The 17,393-nt window shown below is 40.1% G+C and overlaps 1 protein-coding gene across 1 annotated transcript in view; it reads right to left on the bottom strand.

The window, feature by feature from the left end:
• Nucleotides 1-17,393, bottom strand: part of LOC136388187 (ryanodine receptor 2-like) — a 195,594-nt gene that overhangs the window by 116,231 nt on the left and 61,970 nt on the right. Inside the window, 6 exon segments of the mRNA XM_066360153.1 lie at nucleotides 4,040-4,153; nucleotides 5,692-5,826; nucleotides 8,769-8,828; nucleotides 9,815-9,985; nucleotides 15,744-15,788; nucleotides 15,790-15,837. Coding sequence (XP_066216250.1) covers nucleotides 4,040-4,153; nucleotides 5,692-5,826; nucleotides 8,769-8,828; nucleotides 9,815-9,985; nucleotides 15,744-15,788; nucleotides 15,790-15,837 — 573 coding nt within the window.

Consider the following 17,393-nt stretch of genomic DNA (forward strand, 5'->3'; position numbering starts at 1 on the left):
AAAATAATCATATGTGAATGCAGCATGACTGCTGTTAGAGCCTAAGAAACCATGCAGGTCACTGGCAAGTTCAAACAAATGGGTGCCAATTTGGGAAATGAAGACGGACGTCCAGGAACTGCATTCTTAGAAGTCTGATGTCAATCACCAGCGCCTTAGATAAACACTGGAAGCAAGCACACTTATCAGTGTTGTGGTCAGTGTAAATGATACTGGCTGATGGAACTGAACTTTAGGAATATTTGGCCTTGGGCAATGGTCTGGCCCTAATTAGAGAAATGATCTCATATACTTAATTAAAAAGTACATCAACTGTCAAAATGCAGGCATACCTGATAGAACTCAAAAGAAATGCATAAATGACATAGATTGACAAGCAGGCTCAAAAGGAAACAAACATGCAATCTGGCTGACAAAAAAAGAGATGGAATTGTTACAATGTAGTGTAAATGCACAGGCTCCTAAGGCAGAACTGTGAGGATGCAGTCCTGATAGGTACGCACAGGTGACTCCCAACTAGCGTACTGTGTTCATCAATTTCTGGGTAACACATATTGATAAATTTTGCATGTGCAACATAAAATGAACTGAACTATGAGAGCCTGGCACTCCTGGGGCACATTTAACAGTAAAAGGAATAGGATTAAGTACGAAGGGGAAAATCATGAAAGAAACGAAACCTCCTCAAATATTTGACTGTCCAGGAAAAAAGATTAGATTCAGATCCAGGACACAAGCAAAAAACGGGAGAGGCGGACTGTGACGAGGATGGCCACAGCGATCAGGGCAGCCCACCCTCAAGCCAGGGCTTCTGCCTTTCGGTCCACTGGCGCAGGCTTCTTCCACTGCGGAGGAGGGAGCCCGGGACTCCTTTATAAGGACACCAGCCCACTCCATCTTCACTGCCTTTTTCATTCCAATTACAACCAAGGCCCAGGTCTCGGCCACTCCCCTCTGACCCTTCCAGAGCAGTCTGGCAGGAGCCCTTCTCCTGAGAACTTCCTGCCTCCCTTGATTTACATTTGGCCCTGAGGACTTCCAGGGACAAGCAGTGACTGCTGTGACTTCACAGACAAGGACCCAGCGTGGCTTTCTGCACTGCCAGGGTCCTAGTCTCATGCCTGGTCATACTCCATGCCAACTTCTAGGAGGAGGAAACCCCATGTCATTTAAAACTATGGGTTTCAACTCATTAATTGGACATGAAATCTATTTAGTGAGTACAATCTCTAACATTCTAAAAATTCAAATAGGCTAGAAAATATCAAGCGATATTGGTCACACAAATGGTATAATTTCATGAAGACTTTATTTCAAAGTATCTATTTTTATGTTTCTATAAAAATGCTGGAAAATGTACTCCTTTCTCCGAGTTATGGTTTAAAATAATGTTGGACAACTGTGACAGTCCCCTTATGCCCTGCATCCTGCCCTGCCCCCCTCTCCCACGCACTCATGCCCACTCTCTGCAAGTCAGTCCCTTGTCTATTCTACTGGCTGCTTCCCACCAGGACAGAGGCAGGTTCAAATCTCTCTCTTAAAGAGTAAACAAACATAATCCCCCTTCACCTCCCAGTCCATCTTGATATTTATCACCTTTTTCCTCCTCCTCCATCTCCTCTGGGCCACACTCCTCATATGTGGGTCCCACCTTCCTTCCCCACAGCACATGACCAATGCTCTCGCCACAGTCTTGCCCATTGCTCTCACCATGGTCACACAGTGAACAGGCAATCAGTCCTCACCTGTTCCACCCTCAGGGTGTGACCTTGCTGACCACATACTAACTCCATTAGCTCCTGCAAATCCTCACACTTAAGATTCTCTCCTATCTTTTATGGGCTGATTTTCTTTTTCCACCTTTAAGCATCCATGTCCTGAGAGGCTGGGTCCCAGGCCCTCTCCTCCCCGTGGTGTCCTCTCTTCTGGGCAAGACCACCACGCGGCTGCCATTACTTTGTAATGCTGAACAAGCCCAGCTCTGGAGTTATTAGCCTTCCCTGAGATACTGAATGTCAGAGATGACCATGTTATCATGTGTGACATCTCCTTAGTTGTCTCACACATCTCTAAGCAACACGTGCACAATATCTTACTGTTGTTCTCCTTTACACCAGGCCTGTGTCCCTCTGTTCCCCACCATCTCCACATGTGGCACCACCACCTACCCAGCTGCTCAGGTCAGAGGCTTCCGAGAAAGCCTGACTCTCATCTAAACCCACCCCTCAGTCACTCTCCCGCTGTGAGGTCTCAGGACATAAACATTCAGTCAATAATAGCTGCTACATAAACATGGGGGTGCATTTCTCCTTTTGAAGCAGTGCTATGGGGTTCTTAGGGTATATTCCTAAAAGTAGGATAGCTGGGTCAAAAGGCAGTTCCATTTTTAATTTTTGGAAGAATGTCCATACTCTTTTCCACAGTGGCTGCACCAGTCTGCATTCCCACCAGCAGTGCAGGAGGGTTCCCTTTCTCCACATCCTCGCCAGCACTAATTCTGTGTTGTTTTGTTGATGAGCGCCATTCTGACTGGTGTGAGGTGATATTTCATTGTGGTTTTAATTTGCATTTCTCTAATGATTAGTGATGTTGAGCATTTTTTCATATGCTTATTGGCCATCTGTACGTTCTTTTTGGAGAAGTATCTATTCATTTCTTTTGCCCATTTTTGATTGGATTGTTTGTCTTCCTGGTGTTGACTTTTAAACCCATGTTTATGGCAGCATTGTTCACAATAGCAAAGATCTGGAAACAGCCCAAGTGTCCGTCAGTGGACTAGTGGATTAAAAAGCTTTGGTACATATATACTATGGAATACTACTCAGCCATAAGAAATGATGACATCGGATCATTTACAACAACATGGATGGACCTTGATAACATTATACTTATGTAATTTGACAGCATTTGTTTCTGTGACTGTCTTCCCTCTGCAGGATCAGTGAATACTTCTGGACAGTTATCCACTTCAATTTCCTTCCCAATGACTGTATTAAGGGAAACAAAACATTTCTGAGACTTAACATTGTAGGTGAAAAATTAATTGAAGGTAGGGTTGTCCAAGTAGACCCACCCAACACATTTCAATTAAAAGTTTCATTTTGAGATCAAAGAATGTGAATGGTGGCTTTTTATGAGAGCATGGGTGACGGCCAGCAAACAGGACTGGAAATCTAGGCACTGAAGATACAGCAGTGAACAGGGTAGGAGAATGCTCCGCCATCATGAGGCTCACCATCTGGCAGAACACTTTGTTACACAAGAAAAGACCTTTTTTTAAAAAAAATGTATTTATTCATTTTAGAGAGGTGGGATGGGAGAGGGGGAGAGAGAGAAAGAAGGGAAGAGAAGCAGGAAGCATCAATTCCCATATGTGCCCTGACTGGGCAAGCCCAGGGTTTCAAACCAGCGAGCGATCTCATTGTTCCCGGTCGACGCTTTATCCACTGCGCCACCACAGATCAGGCCAAGAAAAGACCTTAAATAGTGAGTTTTCCTACAAATCAAGTACTTGAGACCTGTGATGCAGAGACAGACACTGAACCTCTGGACGTGCTGATGAGCGTGGCTAGAGACCGAACATCAGGAAAATCCAAGGAGACATCTCACTCTTGTGAGAAAAGTTACCAGATATATAAAAAAATACACATTCACAAAAGTTGCTCATACTTCAGATAAATTTATCAAGTATTTCCTGGGCACTCACTCTTTGCACTGAGTGTAGCAAGTCAAAATATTCTTTGCAAACTCAGTTGCAAGTGAACATTAGAACAGAGGGATTAAAGGCATGAATTCTCCACACAGGTGCCCTCCACTTTTTCCTATCCTTTGATAATTGACAACTTCTTTTCAGTTATGTTCCTAACATTTGATTAACATTTGGCCTTAATTCAAATTTGACTCCTTTACCTCCTCATAGAGAATTCGTACTTCTTGAAGATTTACACAGAGATCACCTACTCCACTAGATTATTTATCTCTGGGCCCTTTTATACCCTCCCTTTAGCACACGCTGTATCCCAGCAAACTACCTCCTTACACATGCATCTACTGATGTGAACGCATCCTCTACTAAAGCTCCAGTCACTTGAATAGGAGGGACCTTGTTCAGTCCCAGAGCCTGCAGAGTATGGTACTGCCATGCAGTGGTACCCTGAAAGAGGACATTGCCTTAAAAAAGGGAGGTAACCGAGAATGGGTGTGGTGCCCTAGAATGGGGCATTGCCCTCAAGAAATGTTCACACAATGAATTGCAGACCGCTCTGTGAAATGAATCTTACTGTTTCAAAAATGACATCATTTGTTCTGAGAGGATATATTTATGAAAATATAATATATAAATACAATAAAACAATGAGATTTCAATAAGCCTCATTTAATGCAGCCAAAATTCATTCAAGCAAATCCAGCTAAGTGCAAGGAAAACAGGGAGACTTAAAACTTGTGGTAGAGTAACGATGCCAAAAATGGCCCTCTAGTAGCCATTTAATTAAATGCAATAATCCTCTCAAATATGAACATAATTCTGGAAATATAACTCTGACTTTATAAATCACTTTAAATTTCATTTCCTCAAATCTTGTCATATGCTGATGGATGATAATCTGTATTTATTTAATGTTTCATTAAAATACTATGGAAATAGGGAAACATTAACTTTCTATATTATATTATGTTACATTAGATTATTCATATTACAGTGTTACATATGTAAAAACACCTCATTAGCCACACAATGTGAGCATACCCCAGCTTCATCTTATTGATGGTATTGGTGTTAAGTGGTCAGGATAGGGACAGGAGATCATCAAATAATACAAAACAGGATATGTTTTGCAAAACACTTAGATGATAAAATTACTGCAATGGCAGGGTGTTTTAATACTTTATATGCCATGTCAGGTAGGTGCTGTCATGAAGACCCAAGACAGATGGCACTGTGGGGTCCTTCTGTATCATTTTGCTGAGTGGATCTCATGAGAAATAGAGACTTTCTGTGTTGCTAATATTTTACTTAAGCCATAGGGTCCCTTATACAAAAATATATCTCACTAATGGATAATGTTTTAAATATTGCAAGCTTGGGAATTCTTGTACAAAAATAACAAATGAGAAACTCAAACACACAGGAAGCTGGATTGTTTAAAATAGGATATAACTATAAAGTTAAAGAAACTATTTTCTCATGGCTTTAGTATCATATCATTGTTCTTTTCCAAATATATGTTATTGTTGATCAAAAATCTCTCTGATAAAAGCAAAAGCTTATACAAGTAACAAAAAATTCAAATATCAAACCAGTGAAAGATGATATATCAATGTTTTCATGAGCAGTAATAAAGCACAAAACATTTCAAATCAGGTGTAACTCCTGAAATTTTTGGTAGGATGACTAAAAATTAAGTATATAATCCTAATTATCTATATAATTTTGGAAATATTTTGAATAACATAACAAAACAATAGCCTTAATTTCCCCCAAAACATTGTCTATATATTGCTACAAAATTACAAGCTTAGAAACTATATATATTCGATACTAAGCACCCAGGATAATATATTCTTTATTATAATGAATATGCTGAACACATAGCATTTTGTCCCATGGTTAAGAATTTAACACACATCCTTTTCTAAAAAATGTTTTTGCTTGAGTAAGGCAAATATTATTGAATCAACACCAAATCAAACCTGTTCCAGATGGAAAAGCACATTTGCTATATCCAGGACTCTCTCTACTGTCCTTTCAGGGTCCGAACTGTCTCCAGTCTTGTTCTGTAAGTCTTTGTACAGAGCCATTTGCCATCTAATAGCAGGATCCTCCAACTGCAGAGCAAAGAAAAAGTTCGGAAAACACAAGGTTACAATGTGAAGAGGGGAACACCCACTCTGAAGACTGCATCTACTATGAAGTGTTGAGCACAGCACAGCATCAAACACTACACAAAGTCAACACAAAGGAGGACCTTGTGCTTAAGAAATTAATGTTCTAGTGTAAAGACAAACATTAAACAGTTTACAACTGTGATGAGGACTACTGAAAAGAAATGTAAGGCACCATGAGGCTTAACCTACTCTGTTGGTTGGGAAGATTTCCCTCAACAAGTGATGTGCCAGCTAGGATGACAGGATGAGTGGAGATAGTTAGGAAAAGGCAGTTCTTGAACCCTTTCTTTCACAGCCCAACCTTGAAAGATGCACATATTTATTTTCATAGACAGTTACATAAGGTTGTGTTTATCTGTAAATATAAGGACTCTACAACAGAGTTTAGTCTCACTTAAACAAAAATATCAGTTCATATAAGTCCATGGAGGGCTATACTATCATATTCTTATAGGAAATGAGTCTACCCATTCTTCTCTTCAATACTGTCAAATTTCCTGAGTGAAAGATTTAACTGAATTTTCTGTTTTTAACACAGATTATTACTAACCACATAACTGACAAATAAAGGCATCTTTACAGGGGCAAAAGCATGTTGCTTCAAAAAAAAACAAAACAAAAACCAAATGTAGGTCCTGGCTGGTTGGGTCAGTGGGAGAGTGTCAGCCTGGTGTGTGGATGTCCTGGGTTCAATTCCTGGTCAGGGCACACAGGAGAAGCGACCATCTGCTTCTCTACCCCTCCCTTCACCCCTCTCTCTCTCTCTTCTCCTCCCACAGCCATGGCTCAAATGCTCCAAGCACATCAGCCTCAGGTGATGAGTATGGCTCTGTGGAGCCTCCAACTCAGACACTAAAAATAGCTCAGTTGCGAGCATGGCCCCAGATAGGCAGAGCATCAGCCCCAGAGGATGCCATGTGGATCCTGGTAGGGGCGTATGCAAGAGTCTGAAGTTTGTCTCTCTATCTCCCCTCCTGTCATTTGGAAAAAAAGAAAAAAATTACATATATATAAAAGAAATACAGTGTACTCTGCCATTAAAACCGGGCAAAACAATCACTAGCTTCCTTCCCCTTTAACATTTCCATTAAAAATGGAAGACCAGGGGCAGGAAGAAGTGAACAGACAATATTGAAACCTCACAGTTCCTCGCCCAGGAAGTCTAACCTGAAATGTCAAACATTAACTTCCATCTGAAGGCAAACACAGAGAAAGAGCTTCATACACCAGGTGGCTTGTGAACACCAGGTGTCCTGCAGTAAAACAAAGTGCTTTTTCTTCTCACACTTTTTTCATCTGAGGACCGTTTGGTACTTCTAGATCTGCACACTTACTTATAGTTGGCAAAGTAAGTTTAATCTTTATTCTGTCTAATATAAAATTATTCTCTCCATCCCCAGAATTACCATTTCAACAAGATCAAGACAATGTATTCAAGAAGGAGTTTGTAACAGAAGACTCCATGTTTTGCACTCTGTCTGTCTCCCTAATACATGTGCCTACTCGCCCAACATAAAAAACACAGAATGAAATGTCAAGAGTGTGTATGCATTACCTTTTTATAGTCAGGCCTGATTCATCAGGAGGGGAAATATTAATTACAAACATGTTTCCTTCCTTTTTTCCTGACTCCTCAATATCAACACAGGTCACCCAAAGAATTCCTCTCAGTGACCCCCTAGAATATAATGGAAGAGTTTCCCTTCTGCTCAGCCACGCATAATCTTTTTTATTGGACCGTTTCCCTGAAAGCAGCAGAAACCCCTTCTTGAGAGGCACTGGATTGTCCTGTCTCTGCTCAGCAGTGCTTTCTTATGACGGTCCTGAGGGCCTTTCGGGGGCACATGAGGGCCTTTCGGGGGCACATGCTGCCTTCAGACACCCATGTGTGTAGCATGAACTCCTCACTGCAGGTTCTGCTAAAGGCTTTATGAAGATTTTTTTAAATGTGCAAAATCTTTGGCTGCCTGGAAAGAGATCATGGTCTAATAGTCTCCTTCTAGAAAGTCCTTCCTCGGGAGTACTGGGCACACTTAGTGTGCATGACAACTGCTCTGAGTATCTGTACTTGTGAGTGCCATAAGGCACGGCCTCACCTTTATCATATTATAGTCCAACATATTAAAAAGAATGCGAGTTGGGTCTTAGAAAGACATATATTATACAGTAGTTACTACTTTAAGACATTTGGATACTTTCATAATTTAAAAAATTCCTCAGAGGGATGCAAGAATAGAAAACAGTTAAAATAATGAAGTGCTAGACTTCTTATATTTCATAACAGGTTTTGTGAACAAATGAAGAATTTACCCTAGTATCAAAAAATTTCCAAGTAACAATCCAGGCTTCCTGAAATACAAAACTAACTACTTCCAGCCATTATTTTTAATATACATTAAAAAGTAGGTGTTACCAGTGGTTTCCATTTGTGTTTTCTCTAAAAGTACACTTGTTTTTCTAGATAACTCAATTATCCCTATTATAGCAATTCTTAACATCTTCTATGTACTAATGACTTGTAAATGCAGTATACATGTATAATTTCTAAGCCCTAGATGTAATATTTCAAATTCTTACAGATACCTGTCCCCATGTACTAAGGGTCCTCAAATTCAGGTAGACAAAGAAAATGTCTAACCTTCATTCACTTCAACTGCTGACGTTTTTTCAAGGTCTGACAATCTGATGATCTACTTTTAAAAATGCATTTGTTCTCTAGAGGGTCTTTAATACAAAAAGGTTTCCAAGTAGGACAGTGACTGATTAAAATAATACATTTTCACTATCCTAATTGCTCCAATAACATTATTTGGAGTACTGTTCTAAAGAGAGAGCTACCAATGTATAGACACTAAATGTGCTTTAGAACATCTCTGGCTTACCTTGCCTTGTAAATGGATATTACTGCGGATGACGTCCCGGACTTCATCCTCAGTGTCTTTCTGTCAAGAAATAAACGTTACCCAGGAGTCTTATGAAGTATCACCTGTTAGGAGTCAGTAGAAATCACACACACCTCCTTCCAAACAGTGTGTGTCTGACAGTATCTTTATAGAATTTTAATGCATGCCACAAATGTGGGAGTCTCTCTCTTGCTACTGCTGTGACCTGAAACACTAACACACTTGAACTCCACAGTAAATGCACAAGACTCAATGGAACTGAGTTTCTAGTTCACAAGGGGGGGGGGGGTGAACTGTTTCCTGAGGTGCAAACAGAGGTAAGTCTCTCCATGAAGCATCCACAAAGAAATTTAGCACTTAAAACACGCCCCACCGTGCAGCGCCTGGGAGCACACGCAGAGAATCAGGTATCAGACAACAGCCAACAGACCCACCCCACGTGAGCGGCCACCCTGCCAATCTCCACTCATTTGCCCCATGCCAGATACACAGGAGGTGCCTCAGGGTACCCAGGCAGGAAGAACCTCACCTCCCATTTATATAAATATACACTAGTAATCCCATGTATAGTCTTGAAAAATTGCATCCTCATAAGAATAGCCATGAAAATGAAAAAATAGGCTCTAAAGAAATCTTGAGAACAGAAATCACAGCATATCTCACCACGATCAGCACAGCACACAATGCTCCTACCACTGAAAAATCACCCTTCATAAATCTGAATATACCGCTCATCTAAAATTTTACGTAGGAGATCATCTGAAATCCATTTTTTGTGACTTGTTTGTATCTTTCCCATGTGATTCCTGAATGTGCCCTAAAGGCGATTAAACATAATTTAGAAATAAAACAGCCTGCAGAAAAATGAGAACAGGCAGTCGTTGTAGCTGAGTCCTAGGGCCTATGCAGAAAACCACTTAATAAAGCACTCAGCGCAGATGAGCGTAGGCACAGAGTCAGAGACAAAGGCGCTGGGGAGACTGGAGATCGGATGATAGGCAGCCGGGCTGCAAATGGGATCTTACCATACTGAACTGATTCTTGGCCAGGGCAATGAGTTCCTGGTCCCCAGGGGCACAGATGTTCAACCCGAGGGGCAACAACCTCTTCAGAGCAGCCACGATGAGGGAGGTCTGCACGGAGTAGCAGTCTCCTTTCCGCCTCATTTTCTTCTGTTCCTGGTCAGAGACAGCTGCCTGCAGAACCAGGACAGGGATGTTGGGCTCTGTTGCTGCTTTTCTCCCAGAATCGTGAACCTTTCTAACTTGACTGGTTTCATATTCCTCATTCTCTGCTGGTCTCTACTTTTGGAGTCCTACTGATAATGTCTCTTTCCTTCTAGGCATCTTTGCTAATCTTAAATCCTAACCTTAGAATCCCAGGTTATTACAATTCACTGGTATGCATCTCTATATAATTTTAGAAGAAACATGCAGATTGTAATTCCAGAGAAGCTTATGGATAAATGAAAACTCCATGGTAACTTTAGATATTATATGTTTTACAATTTTAAATACTTAAGAAGAAAAACATGGTGTGTTTTTGCTCTGACAAATGCCTGCTTCGCAGCACACATGCATGGTTTACACAACACTAGGATCAACTACATTTCCCTTCTATGTAGTCTTCAGACTTGTCTCCCCTGGGTCTTCACACTCATCTAGTGGAAACAGATGTGATATACTAATCACATTACACAAAGATTTGAGATCATCTTTATGGGACCCATTCACAAGAGAGGACAGCCATGCTACCTCGGGGCCTGTCATGCTTCTGAGGGTCACCTCAAATGTCAGAGTCTAATTTTCACTGGGGAATGAGTATTCTTCTTTCCACTGAGGGTGTGTTCTAATGTCAAAATTTAAATAATTTTCCCATATTCACTTCTTTGTTCATGCTAAATTTCTTTGTAGCAGTAAACCAAACACTGAAGATATTTCCATAGAAATGATATAATAGTTTTGGGCTATTGAGAAAAAAACAGAAGAGGTTTTAATATACTTGCTTTTCCCAAAAAAAAGGCAAAATATATCATAAAAGAATGTGGAAAGTTTTTCTCATAAGTAGGGAAACAACAGAATCATTCAGCTTATATATTATATTGTGTTAATTATATAACATATTATAATATATTATAATATTAATATATTGTATCAAGTCTATTATAAGAATCATATTCAATTGCCAAAGAGATATACTTATGTAGGGGTCCTATCTTTGTACCAATTTCTAAAAGATTATTTCAGTAAGTTTAGTAGAAAAAGCATAGTGAAAAATTATTTGTACTATTAAACTGATTAACTCATAAAATAATAAGTCAGTGGTTTTAAATGAGCTCTTTGCTAAAAGAAAACATAATCACAATGATAAAAATAATTACCCAGCCTGACCTGTGGTGGCATAGTGGATAAAGCGTCGACCTGGAAATGCTGAGGTCGCCGGTTCAAAACTCTGGGCTTGCCTGGTCAAGGCACATATGGGAGTTGATGCTTCCAGCTCCTCCCCCCTTTCTCTCTCTCTGTCTCTCCTCTCTCTCTCTCTCTCTCTCTCTCTCTCTGTCTCTCCCTCTCCTCTCTAAAAAATGAATGAATAAAAAAAAACTAAGCTTTAAAAAAAATAATAATAATTACCCAAATGAGGAACTACTACTCTAAAAATTAAACAAATGGATACAAATTATGCCAACATTTTTCTGTCCAATACTGGTAATTTAGTTTCAGTAAAACAATACTACATAATATGTTAAAGTATTTTATTGGGGTTGGAGTTTTCTTTGATTTTAACTTGTAGGGTTCTTTTGGTTTGTGGTTGTATAAACAGAAGAAGCTTATACCTGATTTGATATTTATTGATATAAATATTTAAGTGATCTTACAACCTAACACAAAACTGCTCAATTTTGAGAACACTAGATAAATTAATTCCTACTTATGCTGAAGGAATAACTTTGCTGTCTATGTCACAGGAAATCCGTAAACTGAAGGGAGAGGTCAATGCCTCCATGAACAGAGATGGCAATGGGGTCCACTGCCAGGATGTGGAAGTGAAACCTACAAGCAATCCCATATGCTCATGTACATCTATTGGCAGGTTTTGTTTGTGTGTTTGTTTGGTGCCTGTTTTGTTCCATTTTGTACACACAGATCCAAGCACTATGCCTTGCTCACAGGAGTTCAATAATGCGAGACCTGTTAGAACTATTAAATATGCATACTATTGCATTTTCAGTCAATTCTCTGACATTAGAATCAGATGGCTATGCATTAAGCTGGTCACCTAGTAGGCATGTTCAAGGAGGACGGTAGAATAAGCTGGGCCCTTTCTTAAATCAATCTAGTTCAGGAGACTGGGGGTGGATCTGTCTTCCCTTTGATGTCTCAGGCACATGGCTGAGGTCTTGTCACAAGAGTCCCTGAGCTCTGCATCTTTCTGTTCTTGGCAATGCGTAGAAACAACTCCCTGCTCATTTCAGCTTCAGAGGTGAGTCCTAGGGCCACCCTCCTGCTGGCACTAGACCAAACAGCATAGCTTTGGGGACAAGAGGTATTTATCCCCTGATGACATCGACTGGGGGGTCCTTCATGCCATCTATTGTCAGTAAAGCGCCTCAGTGATTCTGATAAAACAGCAATTAACCTGCTATAGTGGAATAATCCTTTGCATGACCTTGGATGGGAACACAGCCAATAAGAAAAGAATGTTTTGCCAAGAGAATTGTTTTGTAATTCGAAGGCTAGTCACTGAAACAAGTCTATGTGACCGAAAGCAGTTGCTGGACTCTCTTCTAAGTAAAACATTCTCATAAGATTTTACTGCTCCCTACAAGGCTATTCCTTGAGATAAAAGAAAGGAATGTTGTGAGAACCATAGAAGCAATAACAGTTAATGCCTTTTGATATTGTATTGTTAGTAAGCTATCATACAGATGTATTCCATGTATCTTTAAGTAAAGGTTATGCTTGATGCTATGCCAATTTCTAAGTAAACAAGCTTTTTGAAATCTTGTGAATAAAAATAGGACACAGCACAAACTCAGTGCCATTTGCCTGAGTGAGCGGTGGTCCTTTGCTAGTTCACTGACATTTCATCTGCTGATCTCTCTCTGCACCCCTAACTCACAACAACCACCTGCTATATGGCCAACAGAGTGGCTCTCAGATCTGTCCAAATGCTGACACACATGTCACCATGACTCCCTTAGGACAAGAATTCAAAATATTAGTATATTTGACTCCATTGTTTGAACTACAAACATTATTTCTGGGGGGAAGATTTATTGCATTTATGTAATATAAAATTACATATACAAACCATAATAAAAGTAAAATATGCACAGATGCAAAATAAAATAAAAGTAAGGAACCAAAGCAAAATCACTAATGTCTAAATTTTTCATCAATGTTATTTGCTTTCAAACTTGTCTGAAAGTGTCAGCAGTCATATATGACAAAGCAGAGAAATTCACCAACACTTCCAATTCACACCCCATAGAGCGTGGACTGCCTTTCCAACCACTCCTGGAACAGGTCTCCCGTGCTCCTGAGAACAGTGACCGTGTTTCTTGTGTTTCAGGAGCACAGTCACGTAAAGCAAGGACATGAGTTCCAGGTGTACAAGCTCAGCCAGCTTCAGCTCTGGTGTGCATGTCAGCACATCAACATGGCACTTCAAACTCCAGATAAGACTAGAGGCACTGAGGGGTGCTAGTCCATTGTCCTGGGGTTGCCAATGCAGCTGGCCAGGTGAGTGGTGGAACAAGCACTCCTCCATGACTTGCTGAGTTGGGAGGGACTGAACTCCTCGGCCAGAGGGCCGGAATGTTGTTTACCTTAACCCGTTTGACAGTACTCTTCCTGTTACTCATGGAATAGAATCATTTTCTTAGTGATAATTTAAAGGTAAAGGCATATATTTTAGTATATGTGCAGCCAAAGTGAGCACTAAAGGCATATATTTTAAAGTGTTTTGAAAAAAAGTTCCAGCCCTGGCCGATGAGCTCAGTGGATAGAGAGTCAGTCCAGTGTGTGGATATCCTGGGTTTGATTCTTGGTCAGAGCACATAGGAGAAGCGACTGTTTTCTTTTTCACCCTCTACTTTCTCTCTCTCTCTTCTACTCCCTCAGTCATGGCTCAGTTGGAGCAAATTGGCCCTGGGCACTGAGGATGGCTCAATGGCCTCACCTCAGGTGCTAAAATAGCTCAGTTGCAGAGCAACAGAGCAATGGTCCCATATGGGCACAGCATTGCCCCATAGGAGGCTTGCCCGGTGGATCCTGGTTGGGGCACATGTGGGAGTCTGTCTCTCTGCCTCCCCACTTTTCATTTAAGAAAAACAAAATAATAGCCTTGGCCGGTTGGCTCAGTGGTAGAGCATCGGCCTGGCATGCAGGAGTCCCGGGTTCGATTCCCGGCCAGGGCACACAGGAGAAGTGCCCATCTGCTTCTCCACCCCTCCCCCTCTCCTTCCTCTCTGTCTCTCTCTCTCTTCCCCTCCCGCAGTCAAGGCTCCATTGGAGCAAAGCAGGCCTGGGTGCTGAGGATGGCTCCATGGCTTCTGCCTCAGGCGCTAGAATGGCTCTGGTTTCAACAGAGCAACGCCTCGGATGAGCAGAGCATTGCCCCCTGGTGGGCATGCCAGGTGGATCCCGGTCAGGCGCATGTGGGAGTCTGTCTTGACCGCCTCCCCATTTTCAACTTCAGAAAAATACAAAAAAATGAAAAACAAAATAATAATAATAATAAATAAAAGATAAAATAAAAAACAAAGAAAATTCCTCCCCCCATGTGTGATAGAAAACACAAATTGGGAGCATACCTCCCATCTTCTCTGTGAGCACCCAGAATTCAGCCATGTGCTTCTTAACGCAGCTAACTAGTTAGAGGTCTATGTATTTGGCACACATAATACACATATATTTACTCTTAGTGAATACAGTGCCTGCTCACCCCAACCCCTGCCAACAGCAGTTTTGCTGTCGATGGATTCAGTTCCAGCAGTCAACTGTGGTCTGAAAATATTAAATGGAAAATCCCAGAAACAAAGAACTCAAAAGATATTTTGAATGAGAGGGAGACCATACTCATATAACTTTTACTATAGTATATTGTTACAACTGTTCTATTTTATTATGATTGTTGTTGCTAATCTCTTACTGTGCCTAATTTATGAACTAAACTTTATCATATGTATGTTTGGATAAAAAAAAAGTATTTAGAGGGTCAGGTACTGTCTATGGTTTCAGGTATCCAGTGAGGCACTTGGAATGTGTCCCCATAGATGGGGGGGGGGGTGACTGTACATGATATTGACTAGTTATGTGCATAATGTACTGACTGGCAACTCTGCAAGTGGGTGTGACTATGTGTGTTTTAAGCATGTCTTTTTATTCTAACACTTTGACATCCTGGGGCCTTGCTGACCCTTGACTGCCCTTCCCAGTGTGAGTTAGTTCCTAGAGATAAGGAATTACTTGTCTCCAAGCATGTCTTTCATATATAAGCCAAGCAATCCAGAATCCATATTTCCCAATCACCTCCTCTACCTGGATCCGATCTGCCTATCCCAATCACCCAGGGCAGGTACCCGAACCCAGGGTCAGCCCCTAGGATGCAGAGCCCTGAAATTACTCAAACGCCAATTCTATACCTGCTCATGCTGCCTTACCTGTTTGTTTCAGCAGAAAACAAAATAAAGGTTCTTTCCTGCATTTTCCTCTTTTCTGACGGACCCTGGGGCTTCCCTGCACACCCCACCATAGAAAGTCTTCTGTATCTAGGGAACTGTGAGTGACAGTCATTTCCACGTCTGCATATCACACCCTGAGGGGGGTGTTCAGTAAACATCACCAAATCTATAAAATTCCAGTTATAAATGTTCCAAAAATCTAAAAAAACAACAATTAAAGTTATATTCAGACATTTTCTTGCACTGTGAAACAGTGTATTAATAAATACCTTTGACATCTTAGACTTGGCGTCAGTAATAAGAAAAGACATATTTGTTGATTTCGTTCTGGACGACAAAATTCTGCTCTTCTCTTTTGAAATTCTGAGAAGTTGCAAAGGAAATTTCAGTTAAAATCACATAAATGAGAATTCCATGTGATCAGAGGCTGCACAGGACCCAAAAGTTTCCACAAAGATAAATATTAATTTGATACATGAGACTTACCAAGAAAGGGAACAAGTATGTGTTGAATATTCAATGAAGGCGCTTGGCTTGGGACAACAACTCTGGGGACTAGGTATAAATACGTGTGTTGCACAGGTAGGAAAACCAAGGTTCAGAAAATTTAAGTAACACAGATACACATCTACCACAGGCAAAATGAATACTCAACCCCAATTATGCTGGGGAAAATGAATCCTGTCTCCCAGGATAAACACAGACTTCCCAAGGGCTCTCACAACTGAGATAAAACTTTCCATCCTGCCAGATATTACATCTGCTTTTTCAAATTCCATACTATTTCTTCATTCACTTTTAATTTAGGGACAGAGAAACCCTGGCAAAGTGAAGTATCTGAGTGGCAGTAGTAGAGAAAACACCACACACGAAAGCAGAAATAATCCCTGTTTTAAACAGAGGTTAACGATCTAACTGTGTGCTTTCCTTTATTACATTAGCGAATCCAAAATGAAAAATGCTATCATGAGCTTCTGAAATGTTAGTAAATTATGAATAATCAAAGATTTTGTGTGAAGAACTGAAAAGACAAAGCCTCGACATTCATTCAGCATTTACCCTCTGGTGTCACCATCAGTACTAACATGGCTGCCATAGAGTGTCATATTTACATATTTGGGGAAGTATATGACACACATAAAGAGGTCTATGTTTAAATATATTCATACTATTCAAAAGCACATATTCAGGTCTTTTTTGTTATTGAAAGTATCATTAGACATTAATCGAAAAACCTACTGATCATGATAAATTTTGTCTTGCATACAAACTTTAAAATCCTTTAAAAACTTTAAAAAGTTTCATTGGTAATTTAGTGAGTGATAAGGTTGAAAAGTCTCAGTTCTTAAAGGAAAAATGTGTAGCTTTTTTTCACTGATTTACTCTTGGGCTCTAATGTGTCCCCTTAATGTGAGTGACACAGGGTTGGAAATCACTGGCTTTTATTTAGAGGAACGTTCATTTCTCGTGACATCACAGAAAATAAATGTTGATGTGAAGACACAAATTTATATGGTAAAAAAATAAAGCCATATTTTACATATTATTTCTGTGTGATGGTACTTTTAATGTAGGTTTATATATATACATTTGGTATTGAGTTTAACAGACTCCTCAAGATAGGCAATAAATACTATTTATATACTAAATATTAGGTATGAAAATTTTGTTAGGAAACAGAACATTTTCAAAGCAATCTGATCTGTTTAACAATTTGATGAAATAAACTGGGAAGACTCCTCAGAGGATGAAACTGACATTGAGGTGAAAGGTTTTTATTTTCTTTGACAATAATTTGGAACAATAATAAATGCTCATTACTCACATTCTACTAGTTATTGAAAATTATAGAATACTATAAAGTTCTTCTTAGGATTAAAACCTTTTTCAGATTTAAAAACAGATAGTTCTACTTGCAA

This window comes from Saccopteryx leptura, chromosome 1 (assembly GCF_036850995.1).
Source record: "Saccopteryx leptura isolate mSacLep1 chromosome 1, mSacLep1_pri_phased_curated, whole genome shotgun sequence".
Lineage (NCBI taxonomy): Eukaryota > Metazoa > Chordata > Mammalia > Chiroptera > Emballonuridae > Saccopteryx > Saccopteryx leptura.